General features: G+C 41.2%; 1 protein-coding gene and 1 pseudogene across 2 annotated transcripts in view; one reads left to right on the top strand and one right to left on the bottom strand.

Moving 5' to 3' along the window:
• The window catches only part of LOC130708510 (serine palmitoyltransferase 1-like), a 55,205-nt pseudogene extending 41,023 nt beyond the window's left edge, over nt 1–14,182 (top strand).
• The window catches only part of LOC130708511 (dihydropyrimidinase-like), a 117,781-nt gene continuing 110,859 nt past the window's right edge, over nt 7,294–14,215 (bottom strand). Inside the window, exon 3 of one of the 2 annotated variants that reach the window (XM_057549205.1) lies at nt 7,294–8,415. In XM_057549205.1, coding sequence (XP_057405188.1) covers nt 8,231–8,415 — 185 coding nt within the window. In that variant the 3' untranslated portion in view covers nt 7,294–8,230. The remainder of the gene's footprint in view (nt 8,416–14,215) is intronic. The other variant, XM_057549218.1, reaches the window with a different exon arrangement.

The raw sequence follows: 14,215 nt of genomic DNA, 5'->3' as shown, positions 1-14,215 counted from the left end.
TGACATTTGGCAATGAAATGCACTGAAGAATTTAAGATAAATGGAAATTAATTCAAGTAAAATTTACACCAGAGCAATTTTTAAGGCATGAAAATTTTAAAGAAGGAAAACGCACTATCTAATTTCACTGTTCTAGTTTTCTCACTGCTTCCAGCAGTTGTCTCAGAGGTAGTATTTATAATGGCTTGAGTAAGAGTGCAGAATGTATAGACTTTATTTGGACCCTAATTCAAACAAATACTGTGAAAAACAAGCTTTGTGAGACAGAGATACTTGAACACTCAGTATTTGATATTAAGAAATTTTTCATTTTTTAAGTGTGGTAATGTTTTTGAAAGAGGGCATATCTTTTAGAAATGCACACTGAAATATTTATAGATGAAAACATGTAAAGTCTGAGATTTGCTCCAAAGAAATGAAGAGGGCAGTAGGGGGCTTATACGTGGAACAGGATTGTCCGTAAGTTGATAATTATTGAATCTGGTGATGGGGATTCTTTATACTTTTGTATATGTTTGAAATTTTTCATAATGAAAGGTTAAAAAAAAAGAAGAAGAGTGCGCAGGTTTCCTTGTTGGATCTGTGGAACACTTGGAAAAACACCAGATGTGATCTGACCAGTCAATTATTATGGCCATCATTGAGTAATTACAGAATGGCTACTGTATGCAGGATGGAACTTGGTGCTGGGGGCTGGAGCAGATGGTGAGGACCAAAGGAGTGCTGAGCCGTTGAGAAGGTTGTGGGTACTCAGGAGCCCAGTGGGCACATTAGGTTCATCCACTGCCCAGTTGGTCCACTTTGGTCAGAGCCCATGATGGCCTATTGCCATCATGTTTGGATAAATTGATTTCATTTTTGAAAAGGTGGAAAAGGTAAATGGAATGTAGTACTTGTTCCAAAGTGCTCAAAACCCTGATAGATTTCTTTTTATTTCTCTCAAGTACCTTCTATGGAGAAGGACAGCTGAGACCACTGTTTTAGCAAGGAAATGATCTTATCTTGTACCTCTGAATATGTTTAGTATCAAACAACTTTAGATTTCATCTTTTATCTAGCTCTTCCACTGTGAATAAATTGTCGATGAATGATGGAATGGCAAAAACGTATAAAGTGAGACATCTTCAGAGGTGGGCTATGAAACATCGGTCCTTTTAACAATTGATTTTGTATGACTTACCCTTTATTTTCAAGGAGGTAGTTTGAATCCAGATGTTGACATTAGTGCTGAAATTTTGTCTCTAGGATTGACATTGGCCTTTTTTTTCCCCCTCCTTTTCTTTAAATTGAGAAATAACTCCCACTGTCCCTCTTTTCTGACAGATTGATGATATTGATCTTATCAGTGCCAACATGGAGAATTCACTTGCTTCTATTGGGGGTTTCTGCTGTGGCAGGTCTTTCGTAATTGACCATCAGGTGGGTTCTTTTTAAAAACAAAAGCAAAAACTGAAACCCGTTGCTCCACTAGTCAACTAAAAATGTAACCGCTATTACAAAATTTCATTCTAACTTAGTTTTTCACACAATTTTTATTTAGAAGTAGATTTGTTAAAGAATCATTCAAAATATTTACATTTAGAAATTATCTCCCTTTCTAAAAAAGTTTTGGTTTTGTTACATAACTTCTGTACATGCCTGGGTCTTAGCACCTCACCATTTGTACATGCTATTTGGTAGGGAGTGCAGAGATTTGGTGCCTTTAGATTTTTTAGCCAAAGAAAAACAGAGACAAAAAAAGTGTTTATGTTTTATAACTTGTTTGTTTCTTCTCAGCGACTTTCCGGCCAGGGATACTGCTTTTCAGCTTCATTACCTCCCCTCTTAGCTGCTGCTGCAATTGAGACCCTCAACATCATGGAAGAAAATCCAGGTATAACCTTTAAACCCAGGAAATCAAAGATATTTCAAGTCATGTTAGCCATGCTGCTGGTTTGCCTTTTTGGAGAAATTAGCTGGAGGAAATGATTTCCCAGACAAAGTTCTGGCTCTGAATTACATTATCTGGCAATTTATGGGAAAAATGATGGTGAAGAAGTTGTCCCTGCCTCAGGGTTTCCGGGTTAGAGCTTCTCTCATGTTTCTGGAGATGAAGCCAGAGCCAAAGCAAAGCTCGCTCCCTTGGTGGGCAGAGATGCCAGAAAAAGGAGGGACTAGCTCTGGGCCAGTCATCATTTAGTTTATCGGGGTTTTTTGAGAAATTAGCTGAAGTATGCTAATTTTTGGTACTTATAATTTTATAACTGTTGTCTAGTTTTCCCCATCAGCCTTTGATTCATGAGTTGGTGCTGAGGCCATACAGGTTTACCAACTATTAAAACTTGCTTAATGGGCAGTCGACTCAATTTAAAATGTGGTTCTGGGCTGTGATAGCGCCTCCTCACCAAAGACTAAAAGGAAAATGGAAAAGCAGGCCTGGTATTTGTAATTTTAAATTTTATAAATTTCTAAAGATTCAGCATTGGTTTTAATTCAGAGAATCAGTAAAAGTGAGTGTTTCTGTGTGCACATTCATATACTTGTCAGATACCCTGCCACTCCTGTCTCCTCAGATATTTCAGTTTGTGGATTTTCCTTAAAAGAAAGTGAAAATATCAAGAAGAGATCATAAACATTACTGCAGTGTCTATGTTTTTTCCCAAATTGTTTAGGGTCCAGAAATATTTAATATATTTGTACCCTTTTGTTCTTGGCCAGATAATTTATAGTATCTTAATAAGAACAGAGCCATTGTTTTGTTGTGGAAAACTTTATCCCAGATTTTGCTGAAAGTTGGGTGAGCAGGTGCCAGCTAGTATATGCCACAGATGAAAGTTGGGGACCTTCAGAGGAGTTACTGGCTGTCTATTTGTGTGTTATTAGTGGGCAGAAGGATTTGCTGCGTTTTAAATTGATGAACTGGATCTTGAAAAACATTTTTAGATTAGTATATCCAATCTTCCAAATGTACTATCAAATGTATTTGTTTCCTTCAGGTATTTTTGCAGTGTTGAAGGAAAAGTGCAAACGAATTCATAAAGCTTTACAAGGGTGAGTTTTATATATTTTCAACCAACTCAAAAGTTTATCTGCACAACATTTAAACAACTTGTGAAAAATTTTGAGTGTCACCTCTTTGGTTTTCAGTGCATTTAATAGGCTTGAGTCAGTTTGTCTAAATTGCAACTAAGAAACCAAAAACACAGTTCATTCAAATTTGTCTCTGTGTGTGAAACCAAGAGCATCCATTTTGTCATTGTTTTAAAAAATCATAACTTTGTTTTTCTAAAAATGATACAAGCTCATTGGTAAAATATTACAGTAGTACAGAAGATAACAAAGATGAAAAGAAATAACAACATGCTGCCACCAGAAATAACCAGCATAAACACTGGAGAATTCCCACACATCTGTACGGGTAAAAGGATGTAATTAGATGACAGTGGGTTCATACTGTCCATGCTGCTTTTTAGAAAATTACTCATTTTTTTAAGTTACTTCAAGAAAAAGAAACAAGTGAAATCAAAGTGAACCTTATGAGTGTTCTGTTTACTTTTGTTTTAACTACACAAGAGTAGTTCTTTAAGATTCCTCTAGAATTGAGAAAAACATTGAGGCTAGTGACATCTTCAGGCAGATTTCTTATCTTACAGAAAATGATCTCACCTTGCCTGTGGTTTCTTTTTGCCTTTCCAAGTTGAAACCTGCCTTCTCAGTCGTGGAAGTCCTATCCCTATTGCCAGATATGGAAACTAGAAACTTTTCTAAAAAGGACAGTTAATAAATAAGCAGGTCACAGATGTTCCAGATAAAGGAGGGGGAGAAATAATTGAAGTCTGGGTCTGACTTATGATCCTAACAAAAGTTCTTGCATGATTTGTGGTAGAGAGATATTATTGTTTCCAGTTACATTGGCTTATGAAATATTAATAAACCAGCTCAGCCTAGCACATTGGAGTCACTGTCAGTTCATGAACACCTACCTCAGATGCCCTTTATTCTATGAGTGTTAATGTGTTTATTTTTTAAGTCCAATCCTCTACTTTTCCCAGCTCTCTCACACTTTTTCTTCTCTCCAAAATCCCTAACCCTCTGTCTCACTCCACCCACTTTTAGCTGACAGCCTTGCCTCATGCTGTCACTTGGGAACTCCCTCATTTTCCCTCACAAACCTGTACACCTGCGGGTATCCGAACCAGTCTTCCCTCGTGTTATAGCCAAAGAAACGTTCCTCCATCCATCACAGCTCTCCTTTCTTAAGGACCGAGTGCCTTTGGTTGTCTCCTCTCCTTTCTCTTCAGTCTCTCCCCTTTCCTGAGTCATTTGATTAGCATTCAAGTACACTCTGCCCTATCTTGTCTTAAATTCTTCTTTCCCGTGACCCCATACTCCCCTCTAGCAACTAGCCCATTGCTCTGCTTCTCTTTGTAGCCAGTCTTTTTCCAGAGTTGTTTATGCCCTCTCCACATCCTCACCTCTCATGTACACTTGAAACTACTGAAACCCACCTCTACTCCTGCACTTTACCCAGTGTTCCTGTGACTACCGAGGGATGACTGTATTTTCTGATGTTAAAACATCCTTGCATTCCTGAGTAAACCCCTCCTTGATTACAGTATATTTTTCTGCACTGTTAGTTAGGATTTTGAATTTTTATATCCATATTTATAATTTAAATGGGCCTATAATCTTTTGTTACAACAACCTAACATAACCTGGGAATCAATGTTGTGGTAGCCTCAATAAAGTATTGAGCAGTTTTTCCACTTCCCTGCATTATGGAGCCATTGTATAAGACCAGGCTTGATTATTTGTTTCTTCAAAGTTGAGCAGGACTCCTCTGTAAGACTCTCTAGACTTGGGGCCTTTGGGCTGGGTGTAGTCTGTGATTCTCTCTCTTGTGTCTGTATTGTCTTTTTATTTTCTGTTTCTGTCGTTTTCATTCTTATGATAATCTTTCCAGGATTTTGCCCAGCACGTTTTTTTAAGTTTGATTTTGTTTTTTACTCATATTTTGTTTTCTTTGATTGATTTTTTTCCCTTATTTTTCTGCTTTCTTGTTTCATTGAATTGTGTTTTTTTACTCTTTTTTAGCTTTTTACATTTAGGTTATTGGTGGTATTATTTTCCAATAAATAGCTTAAAGATAAACATTTCAAAGGCAGTAAGTATTTTCAGTGTTCAGTTCTAAGTAATTTTTTTTAGTCTCCTCTAATCAGTGATTTGCTTCTCTCATCTCTGAGGTTGCATTTGGGAGAGGAAGTCAGCGGCCTATGCTACTTTGGGTCCTTGCTGGAATCTTGAAGAGCCCCTAAATTCTAACAGATAATTATTCATGTCCAGCGCTTTCCCCACACTAAGCACATGATGGAGACCACGTCTGAATTGTTGATTGTTCTATCCCTAGGACCTAGACCAGTGTTTAGTATTTCCATTTGGTAAAATGGGTAAAGTAATATGGTAAATAATGTGCTCTCCAGAAATGTTTTTTTAAGTATAACAGGCTCTGAAACACAGCTTCTAACTTTCTGAACTCAAGTTATAATTCTCTGTCCGTTTGGTTTTAGTTAAACTTTAATGCAACATTCAGCATCCAGGCAGCCAGAAAGACAGCATTTTGTTTCATTCCTTCTCTCACCAACTTGCTCCACCTAACATGTGAGATGAGCCCATTTGATTGAATAGTAAGCTCAGTTGGGCTTGTAGGTGCCTTGTTTGTATCAAGGAAAATCCAGGCCATTTAATTCATATGAAATGCAATTTGAAAAGTAATTTTTTAAGTTCTCCCTGAGAGTACATGACCTAAAACAATTAATACTTCTTTGTGTACAAGTTTAACACATTCAGAATTCACCTAGGAAATGGGTTTTGAAAGCATATTTCTTAGTTTCTACAGTAGTAAAACAACTGATCTGTAAGGTTTCCCCATATTCCAGAAGCCCTAGAGTCTGAGATTCCATGATTCAAATCTGCAGCCTGATTTATTGAGAGATCCTAGTGTGATGCATTACATTTAAAGAAAGTAGACACAAATTAATGATGTTCAAGGGTGGTGTGAAAGGCAGGTGAGCTTAGCTTCCTCACTTCATGTGATACTCGGCACAGGTAGTCATTCAGTAAAAGCTTGTTGAGTCCTAAACATATTTGAAGAATCGAATATGCTAACAAGTGCTTTTTGTGCTCATTTCATTCTAAGGGAAAAGCAGATCTTTCCAGGTAAAGCAGACTAAATGAAAGCCATTTAAAATGTTTAGCCCAATTTCAAATAGACATGTATCACTATTTTTGTCCTAGGAGATAGGTCAGAAATCAAACCATACCTGGCTAAATTATATGGCCTACAGTTCTCATAACACTGCAATAATCATTTGAAAATACAGGCTTTCACCCCTAAAGAAATCTCTCTTCCTTCCTGAGAAACAGCAGATTTCTGTGCTGTTAATCCTAAGAGAGAAGAAAATCATCGTAATTCAAGAAAAATTTAAAATTAAACATGTACACAAGAAGACAGCTTTACAACCTAAATATATTGTTGGTGACCAAAATATAAAATTTTAGTGTCAGAAATCATCCCTGTAGTTTATAAAAGACAAGATACAAACTAAAGATTTAGCAAATAAGGAAGCAGCATTATCAATTATAATATGTTATCCATGGAGGAAACAGAAGTAATAGAAAATGATGGTGCAGACACTTCCCTAAAGTGGGTGATGAGGGAGGCCCTCAGAGGAGTGACCCTGGACCTGGGACCGGGCGTGTCTGGCGCTAGCCGTGCAAGAACAGGAGAGAGCAGGTGAGGAGAGGAAGCGACAGGGCAGAGGCCCAGGGCTGAGTGGGCCTGCAAGGGGCCCCTTGAGGAGGGGGTGGCCCCAGCCAAGGTGGGTGAGGCATGTAGACCGTCTGGTGGGAGGCTGGGGATGACGCACGTGTTCTCTGTGAAATGTGAGCCGGAGGGTCCTGCGGGACCGGGAATCCTCTTCCCAGCCGTGCTGCAGGGTGTCCTAGACTAGGAAGCACTGCCCAGAGCGTGCGTTTTTACCTCCCTTTGTCAGATCTGGAATCCCACCACATGATGTTTCCCATGGAAGTCCCAAGTTTCTGTCACATTCATTAATGCAGACTTTGTAAAATTATTTATATGTGAGAAATCTGAGCTCGGAAGAGGATTTATGCTTGTGTGTGTGTTTCCCTTCCTCAGCATTTCTGGATTAAAAGTGGTGGGTGAGTCCATTTCTCCAGCATTTCACCTCCAGCTGGAAGAGAGCACTGGGTGTCGAGAAAGAGACATTAAACTACTTCAGGAAATAGTAACTCAAGTGAGTATCCAGTTATTCGGGTGAATCTCTTCGTGCCCTTCTACCCTGAACCCAAGCAATTTTTAAGGTCATTTTTAAGAATGCTCTCTTTGCCCTAAGAGATTGGGTACAACAGAAGTTGTGGTTACCCCTCTGGTGACATGGAATTGTTCTGATGCCCAGCCTTCCCGACGTCTGTCCCTGCCCAGTGGAGTCTGTAGCACGTCTCTACTGACAGGCTGCAGGTTATTCCATTGGGTCAATTTTCAGCTCACATTGAAGTTGTGTTCTTTGCCACATTGTATTAAAATATGCTTTGCTTCCACTCTGAATAATTAGTCTTCCAGAAAACCCAGTTGCTTACTATTTACAAAGCCAGGCTTTCGCACATGTAGGTGGGGATGGCATTCTGTATGGTGATGGTGCACAACACCGGACAGCTGACTGTCTGGGGCTGAACACCCAGCATAGCTCAGAAACAGGTCGAAATAATCTTGTAAGCAAAAAGGAAGGAAGAAGAGCCACTTCTTTACCATGCCTAACTTGGGAGCTTGATTTAAATGTCTGACTTCTGAAAGTCTTACTACTAAGTGTACCTTAGTTATTAACTAAGAAACGCATCACTAGGGAAGATCCCTTGGCCTTTACTGTTCAGTAGAGCTGCGTTCACCCAAGTCCTCTCTCCTCACTTTCCTCCTTCTGAAGAACGGTCAAGTGGCCCTGCAGCACTGAGCACCGAGGGTGGTGCTGCCTTGTACTTGAATCTGAAATACATGGCGTACGTATTTGAGAATGAAGACAGGCTTCACCCTGCTTCCCTGTCCTGCTTGTCCTGACGGTTCCTTTCAGAGGCTCCTTCCCCGAGTCCGTGCTGCCAGGCGTCAGGGTAGTGGTGCTGGTCAAGTCTGCCGTGTGCCCCTGCCCGGCTGTGGCACAGCAGGCAGTCACGTGGCTGCTCAGTGTGGAGACTGTGGTGCTAAGCCAGCCTCTGGCTTCACCGCTGGCTTCAGCTGACCTGTACCCGACGATGTGTGAACCACAGTACCTGCAGTCATTGATTCATGGAGAGCTTCTTGCAACTTGTGGATCATTGATTCGTGGAGAGCTTCTTGCAACTTGTGGCCTTCCAGAATCAGTTGTCCTAAAAAAACAAAATAAAACCAAACCCAGAATATGAGATTCCTAATTAAGGAAACGTGTCAGATTGTGAATGAACAGGCTGGAGTGGCTCTCGCCTTGCTGAGTGAGGAAAGGTCACAGATGTCTCCTCAGGTGCAGCTCTGCAGACTTGAAAAAAAACTCTTTAAAGGGGAAAAGCACCCCACAGACCTTTTTTACTGCCTCGGTGTTTTTATTGTCATATTACTTAAATGTATAAGCTATAAAAGGAAGTACAGCATCCTTTTAATTAGAGCTCCTGTACAAATGTAATACCAAAACAAATTTAGAAATTAAATATAAGCAGAACAGACAAGCCTAGTAAGAGTCAAATTATGACATTACCTTCATGTGACAGCTGAGTTTGTTTTCTAACTGAGTTGCCGGGTGGTGTGACTGATGCTGACCGCCGCCAGAGCAGCCTTGTGAAGCTGCATGTCCTGTGTTGGAGTCTGTGGTGACGCCGTTATTATCCCAGAGCCTCCCCTCGAACCCCCTCAGGGTGCTTCTCTACACACTTTGTGTCACGGGACGTGGGCCTTCTCTAGGTGCCAGGGTGTCAGTTCCAGTCAGATCCACCTCAGTTCTTTTCTCACTGGGTAGCAACAGCTAAGGTCTTCCTGCTACTCTGTTCCAGAGGGAGACTCAGAAAGGGCATGTGAATCAAGTGACTCGATACTTCTCTTACATAGGTTATCCTCATAACAAAAAGAAAAAGTGAGTCTGGACAATTCACAGATCCCAAAATTACATCTGTGGGCTCCCACTGGATATTGGCTGTCTTCAGGAAATCACCTTGAGAGTTGAATGAGGAGAAAACAGGCTCTGGGGAAGGGAACAGAATACTATCTGGAAACTGCATTTGTAGGAAGGAGGAGGAAAGCTCTTAGAGTTTCTTTGCATCATTGCAGCTTCCATCTTAATAAGTCTTTTGTCCTGTTCCTCTTTGCTTTTTCCTTTCAATATTTGAAAGAGAAAAAAGGATCATGACACTGTAGTTCTTGTTTAAGCTTTGCAGAACTGAGCAGTTCTGCCAAATTTTTGTTGACTTGCTTGATAAAACAGTTTTTACAAACTGAGCTATGGTTTATACTGTTTCTTAACTAGACAGGACTAGAAACGGAGCCAGTCCAGATGTTTGCAGAAGGAGTTAACTTTTCCAAGTACACTTCCAGAATGTAGAACCAGCAAAAGACATTGCCTGCCGTTGTTTTCCATCTTTTCCTAGCAGAGGAAAACCTTACCTCACAGCTTACAGAATGGCCCCTCTTCAGGCAAATACCTGCACTGCCACACGCTGGCAGTGATTGTTCTTTCCTTTACAGCACCCCTTGCTCTAGCTGGTTGTTCGTTTGTTTGTTTGTTTAAAAATACGATTCACGTTCCATAAAATTCACTCTTTAAAGTATACAGTTGAGTGGTTTTTAGTATCCTCACAGGGTTGTGCAGCCATCACTCTCTGATTTCAAAACATTTCATCACCCCAAGGAAGAAACCCTTATAAACCATTACCCTCGTCTGACTTTATGCTTTATTTTGATAGTGATTATTTAATTTTTAAGAAAATGTTGGCAGGTAGCTGATGTATTGGAAAGCTGTGCAGAATGTGACACCAGACTCTTCTGTGCTTGGTAGCACTGTGTCCAAGTGTAGCACATGGGAATCAGAGGTGTTGTTGATACCTGACGTGTGAGCAATTCCTCTCTGAAATGATTCTGCTGGCGTTATTAAGTCCAGCTCTTGGTTAGCCTCCGGGGCTTTGTTGGTCCTGTTTCCCCTTGTCCTAACGCTGCTTTGCCTAAAGTGGTAACCACTAGTTACCTATGGCTGTTTAAATTAAGTCAGATTCAAAGTTCAGTGTTACAGTTGCACTAGCCATATCTCCAAGTGCCCGAGAGCCACGTGGGCCCCTGGCTGCCGTCGTGGACAGCACAGGACGGACACCTCCATCATTGCAGGAAGTCCTGTAGAGCAGTGCTCTCAAGATGATAAGATGATTCTGTGGTGTTTTGTTTTGTCTTCTAGCAGTTATAGTTGGAAAGGTGAATTAAAACTACTCTTGAGAGGAGCATTTCAGTGCACCTTCCTGTTTTTGTTTTTTTTTTTTTTTAATGGGATTGAGTTTTATTTATTTATTTATTTACGGCTGTGTTGGGTCTTCGTTTCTGTGCGAGGGCTTTCTCTAGCTGCGGCGAGTGGGGGCCACTCTTCATCACGGTGCACGGGCCTCTCAGTATCGCGGCCTCTCTTGTTGCGGAGCACAGGCTCCAGATGCGCAGGCTCAGCAATTGTGGCTCACGGGCCCAGTCGCTCCAGGGCATGTGGGATCTTCCCAGACCAGGGCTCAAACCCATGTCCCCTGCATTGGCAGGCAGACTCTCAACCACTGCACCACCAGGGAAGCCCAACACCTTCCTGTTTTAATGACCAGTGTCTGCAGTCCAGGCTGCAAATGTATTCCTTTTCCTCATACAGTGCATGGACAGAGGCATCGCGTTAACTCTGGCGCGCTACCTGGAGAAAGAAGAGAAGTATCTCCCTCCTCCGAGGTTGGTATACTTAAAATTATGACCTGAGTCATTGTTTTCTACTTTAAACTTTGTATGAAATGTATTATGTTTTGAAATTTTTTGGAAGACTGTCACAGGATAAGGAAGAATGTGTATTGTTAAAAGATAGAACATCACCTGTTTCTGTTCTTAACCTAGATGTTTTCCCATTTTAATTGAAAATCCCCTCAGGACTCTGTAATTAACTTAATGAAACATCTGCGATCCCAAGAACGACCTGGGACAGCCCAGGTTCGCATTGGCGACGACCTGCCACTGTGCTGCGGTAGCGTGTGCTGGGCCAGCTGTTTCCACCACCAGGATAGTCCTTACGGGGGTGGGGGCGGGGTGGCACAGTCGGGGGGGCGCTGCTCATCCCACCTCTGGCCCAAGTGCTGTGTGTTACTTCATCTGACAAACACGTATTAAGCACCCAAGGAAAAGCAAAGTGACAGTGGGGAAAACCTCTACAGAGGTTCAAGCAGCCCTCAGTGGGGAGGCACCTCAACTCATGATTTAAAATTGGCGTTCATTCAACACCTGATTCTGTCCCCTAAGCACTTAAACAGTGTAGTCCAAGAAGGTAGACACCCAGAGCTTGAGGGTTTCAGGGTCATGACACAGGTCAGGGAGGTCACAGAGAAGGAGGGCATGGTTAGCTCTGGCCTGGGAGGGACTGAGGCTTCCTAGAGCAGGAGACGCTTAAGCCGAGCCTGCAGAATCAAGCGTATCAAACAAGCTGGGGTGGGCATCGGGCCTTCCAGCAGGGTCTGCGGTGGCGTGGAGACCTACAGGTGCATCTGGGGAGCCCAGAGCATGGGTGTGATGGAGGGGGAGCCTGGAGGAGTCTGGGAGAGACCCAGAGAGCACTCAGAGTCAGCGCTGTGCAGGCGTGGGGCCCTGGGCTGGGTTCTGGAAGGCTGTTCTGGCAGCAGCTCGAAAGCACCCTAAAGATCCTGCTCTCTCCGTTCCAATTACACCATCCAAAGTTGTGATCCTGTGTTTCATGAGGACGGGGGCCACCCTCGTGCCCTCAGGACTCTGGGCCCAGCCCAACTCAGTGTGTATGTGTCCAGTGGCTGATGCAGATGTTTGCAGAGGGGAGTGAGAGGGACCCGGGTAGAAGTGCCCTGTCAGCGACGGTGAGATGCCCGCGCACTGCGATGAAGAGTGGCCCCCACTCGCTGCAGCTAGAGAAAGCCCTCGCACAGAAACAAAGACCCAACACAGTCAAAAATAAATAAATAAATAAATAAATTAAAAAAAAAAAAAAAAGAAGTAGCTTCATCTATCATTAAAAAAAAAAAAAAGAAGTGCCCTGTCAGGCTGATATTTCTTGTCTTCAGTTTCCTGAAAACTTGAAAATTTCTGCCCCGCATCAAAGTATTGTAGGACTTCTGTATGACTTACTGAATTACACTTGTGAACAACCACACACTCATTAATATGGGAAACGTTGACTTCCTGCTTTGGGCCTGATACTGCTTGCAGCGGTAGATTTAAAGGACAGAGTTCCCTGCCGGCCTGGGCAGAGCCCTACTGCAAGGTTACCTGGACTAGATCGCTACTAGTGCAGGCAGGGAACGGCAAACTCCTGTCAATAGCAGGTAGTAAAGTGCTTCCAGCTTGCAGGACACAGGTCCCTGCCACAACTACGCAGCCCTGCCGGGGCAGTGAGAAAGTGGCTAGGGACAGTAGGCCATGTTCCAGTAGAAGAGCTTCATTCACAAAAACAGGTGGCAGGCTGACCCTTGGTATAGACTCTCATTTGACTATCTTTTGTGTCCCTTATTATTTCTCAGCATTAGGGTTGTGGTCACAGTGGAACAAACAGAAGAGGAACTGGAGAAAGCTGCGACCACAATCAGCAGGGTGGCCCAGACCGTGCTGCTTTAGTCTGGGGCCTGGTGGCCTCTCACCACGCAACACGCAGACAGACCTGAGTCACTGCACAGTGAGCCACAGGGGGCCTGCGGGTACCAGACGGGGCGTCACTAGATGGTGTGGATATCGACTCAGTATATGACCATGAGAAGGATGCTGGGTACTTGAAAGAAAACAAATCCAAAAGCCCAAGAACTGATTTTCTTAAGAGAAAAACTAATGACAGCATATAACTGATATTTAAATTGTGCTATTTAGTACTATTTAAACGTTTTATTAATACTAGTATTTTATATTCTTTTTTTGTTGTCATTGTTTAAAAATGGAGCTTCAGTGTATCTTCTTTCCCTTCTAATGATAAAGATTGTGAGCACTCCTTAATATCTCATAGAAAATTGTCTGCAACATTAAAGCTTAGAGGCACTTCAGCATATATGATACAAAATGTATTGAAGATCTAATTCAAACATCTTTTTCAGTCTTCGTCATGTGAAGCTCAATGTATATATTGGCTAATATATAAAGGAATACTTTATGTGTGATTATTACAAATTTTTCATTATAATATATTTGAATCCTAGAATTTTTATATACACTAAATACTGATGTTGCACCATTTCAAACAGTGAATCTTAGCATCCCTAACCAGAGAATAGTCATTATACTTCCTAAGTGAGCAATAATTTAAATCAAATACTATTTTATTTTAGTATAATTGACCTTTACATTCGTTATGTGTTTTGACTTCTAATCTTTTCAGAAGAGGATTATTGTGATGATCCCAAAATAGAAATCATGTCCTTGATATTTTAGAATATCTAGAATGTATTCTTTTTTGTATAGGGACGTATAACTACAAGCTTTTTTTCTAAGCTGAAGAAAATGAGACCTTTATTTCTTTTCAGCTTATGAATTCCAAATATCTAAAAAAGATGTGAAAGCACTAAAATTAAAATTTTTAAGCTGTGCTTTAGCTATCTGTTTTTTCTTTAGCAAACCAAGTAGTGTGGTATAAATGTTTGTGATATGTGCCACAAGGTAGTACATAAATATTACACTATTACTCCATCTCTTATTAAAGGGAAAGGAATAAAATTATATTAAAAATGTCATTTTATAATATATGTTCATATTAACAAATGGTCTTCAACATCTTTTTAAATAACATATTTTTTTAATGTTTAGTTTCTATTTTGCTTGAGGTATTTTGTACATATGTGCCTTGTGATTGCTGCTGCTTTAAAGGATACAGTACTCTTTGGGGGATGAATCTGTTTTGTTTTGTTTTTGAATGAAATAAACCTACATTCCTGATAATCAGTCTTTTGCATATATAATCTATTCAACAGA

The sequence above is a fragment of the Balaenoptera acutorostrata genome, chromosome 6 (genome assembly GCF_949987535.1).
Source record: "Balaenoptera acutorostrata chromosome 6, mBalAcu1.1, whole genome shotgun sequence".
Taxonomy (NCBI): Eukaryota; Metazoa; Chordata; class Mammalia; order Artiodactyla; family Balaenopteridae; genus Balaenoptera; species Balaenoptera acutorostrata.
This window is presented reverse-complemented; position numbering and strand designations above follow the sequence as displayed.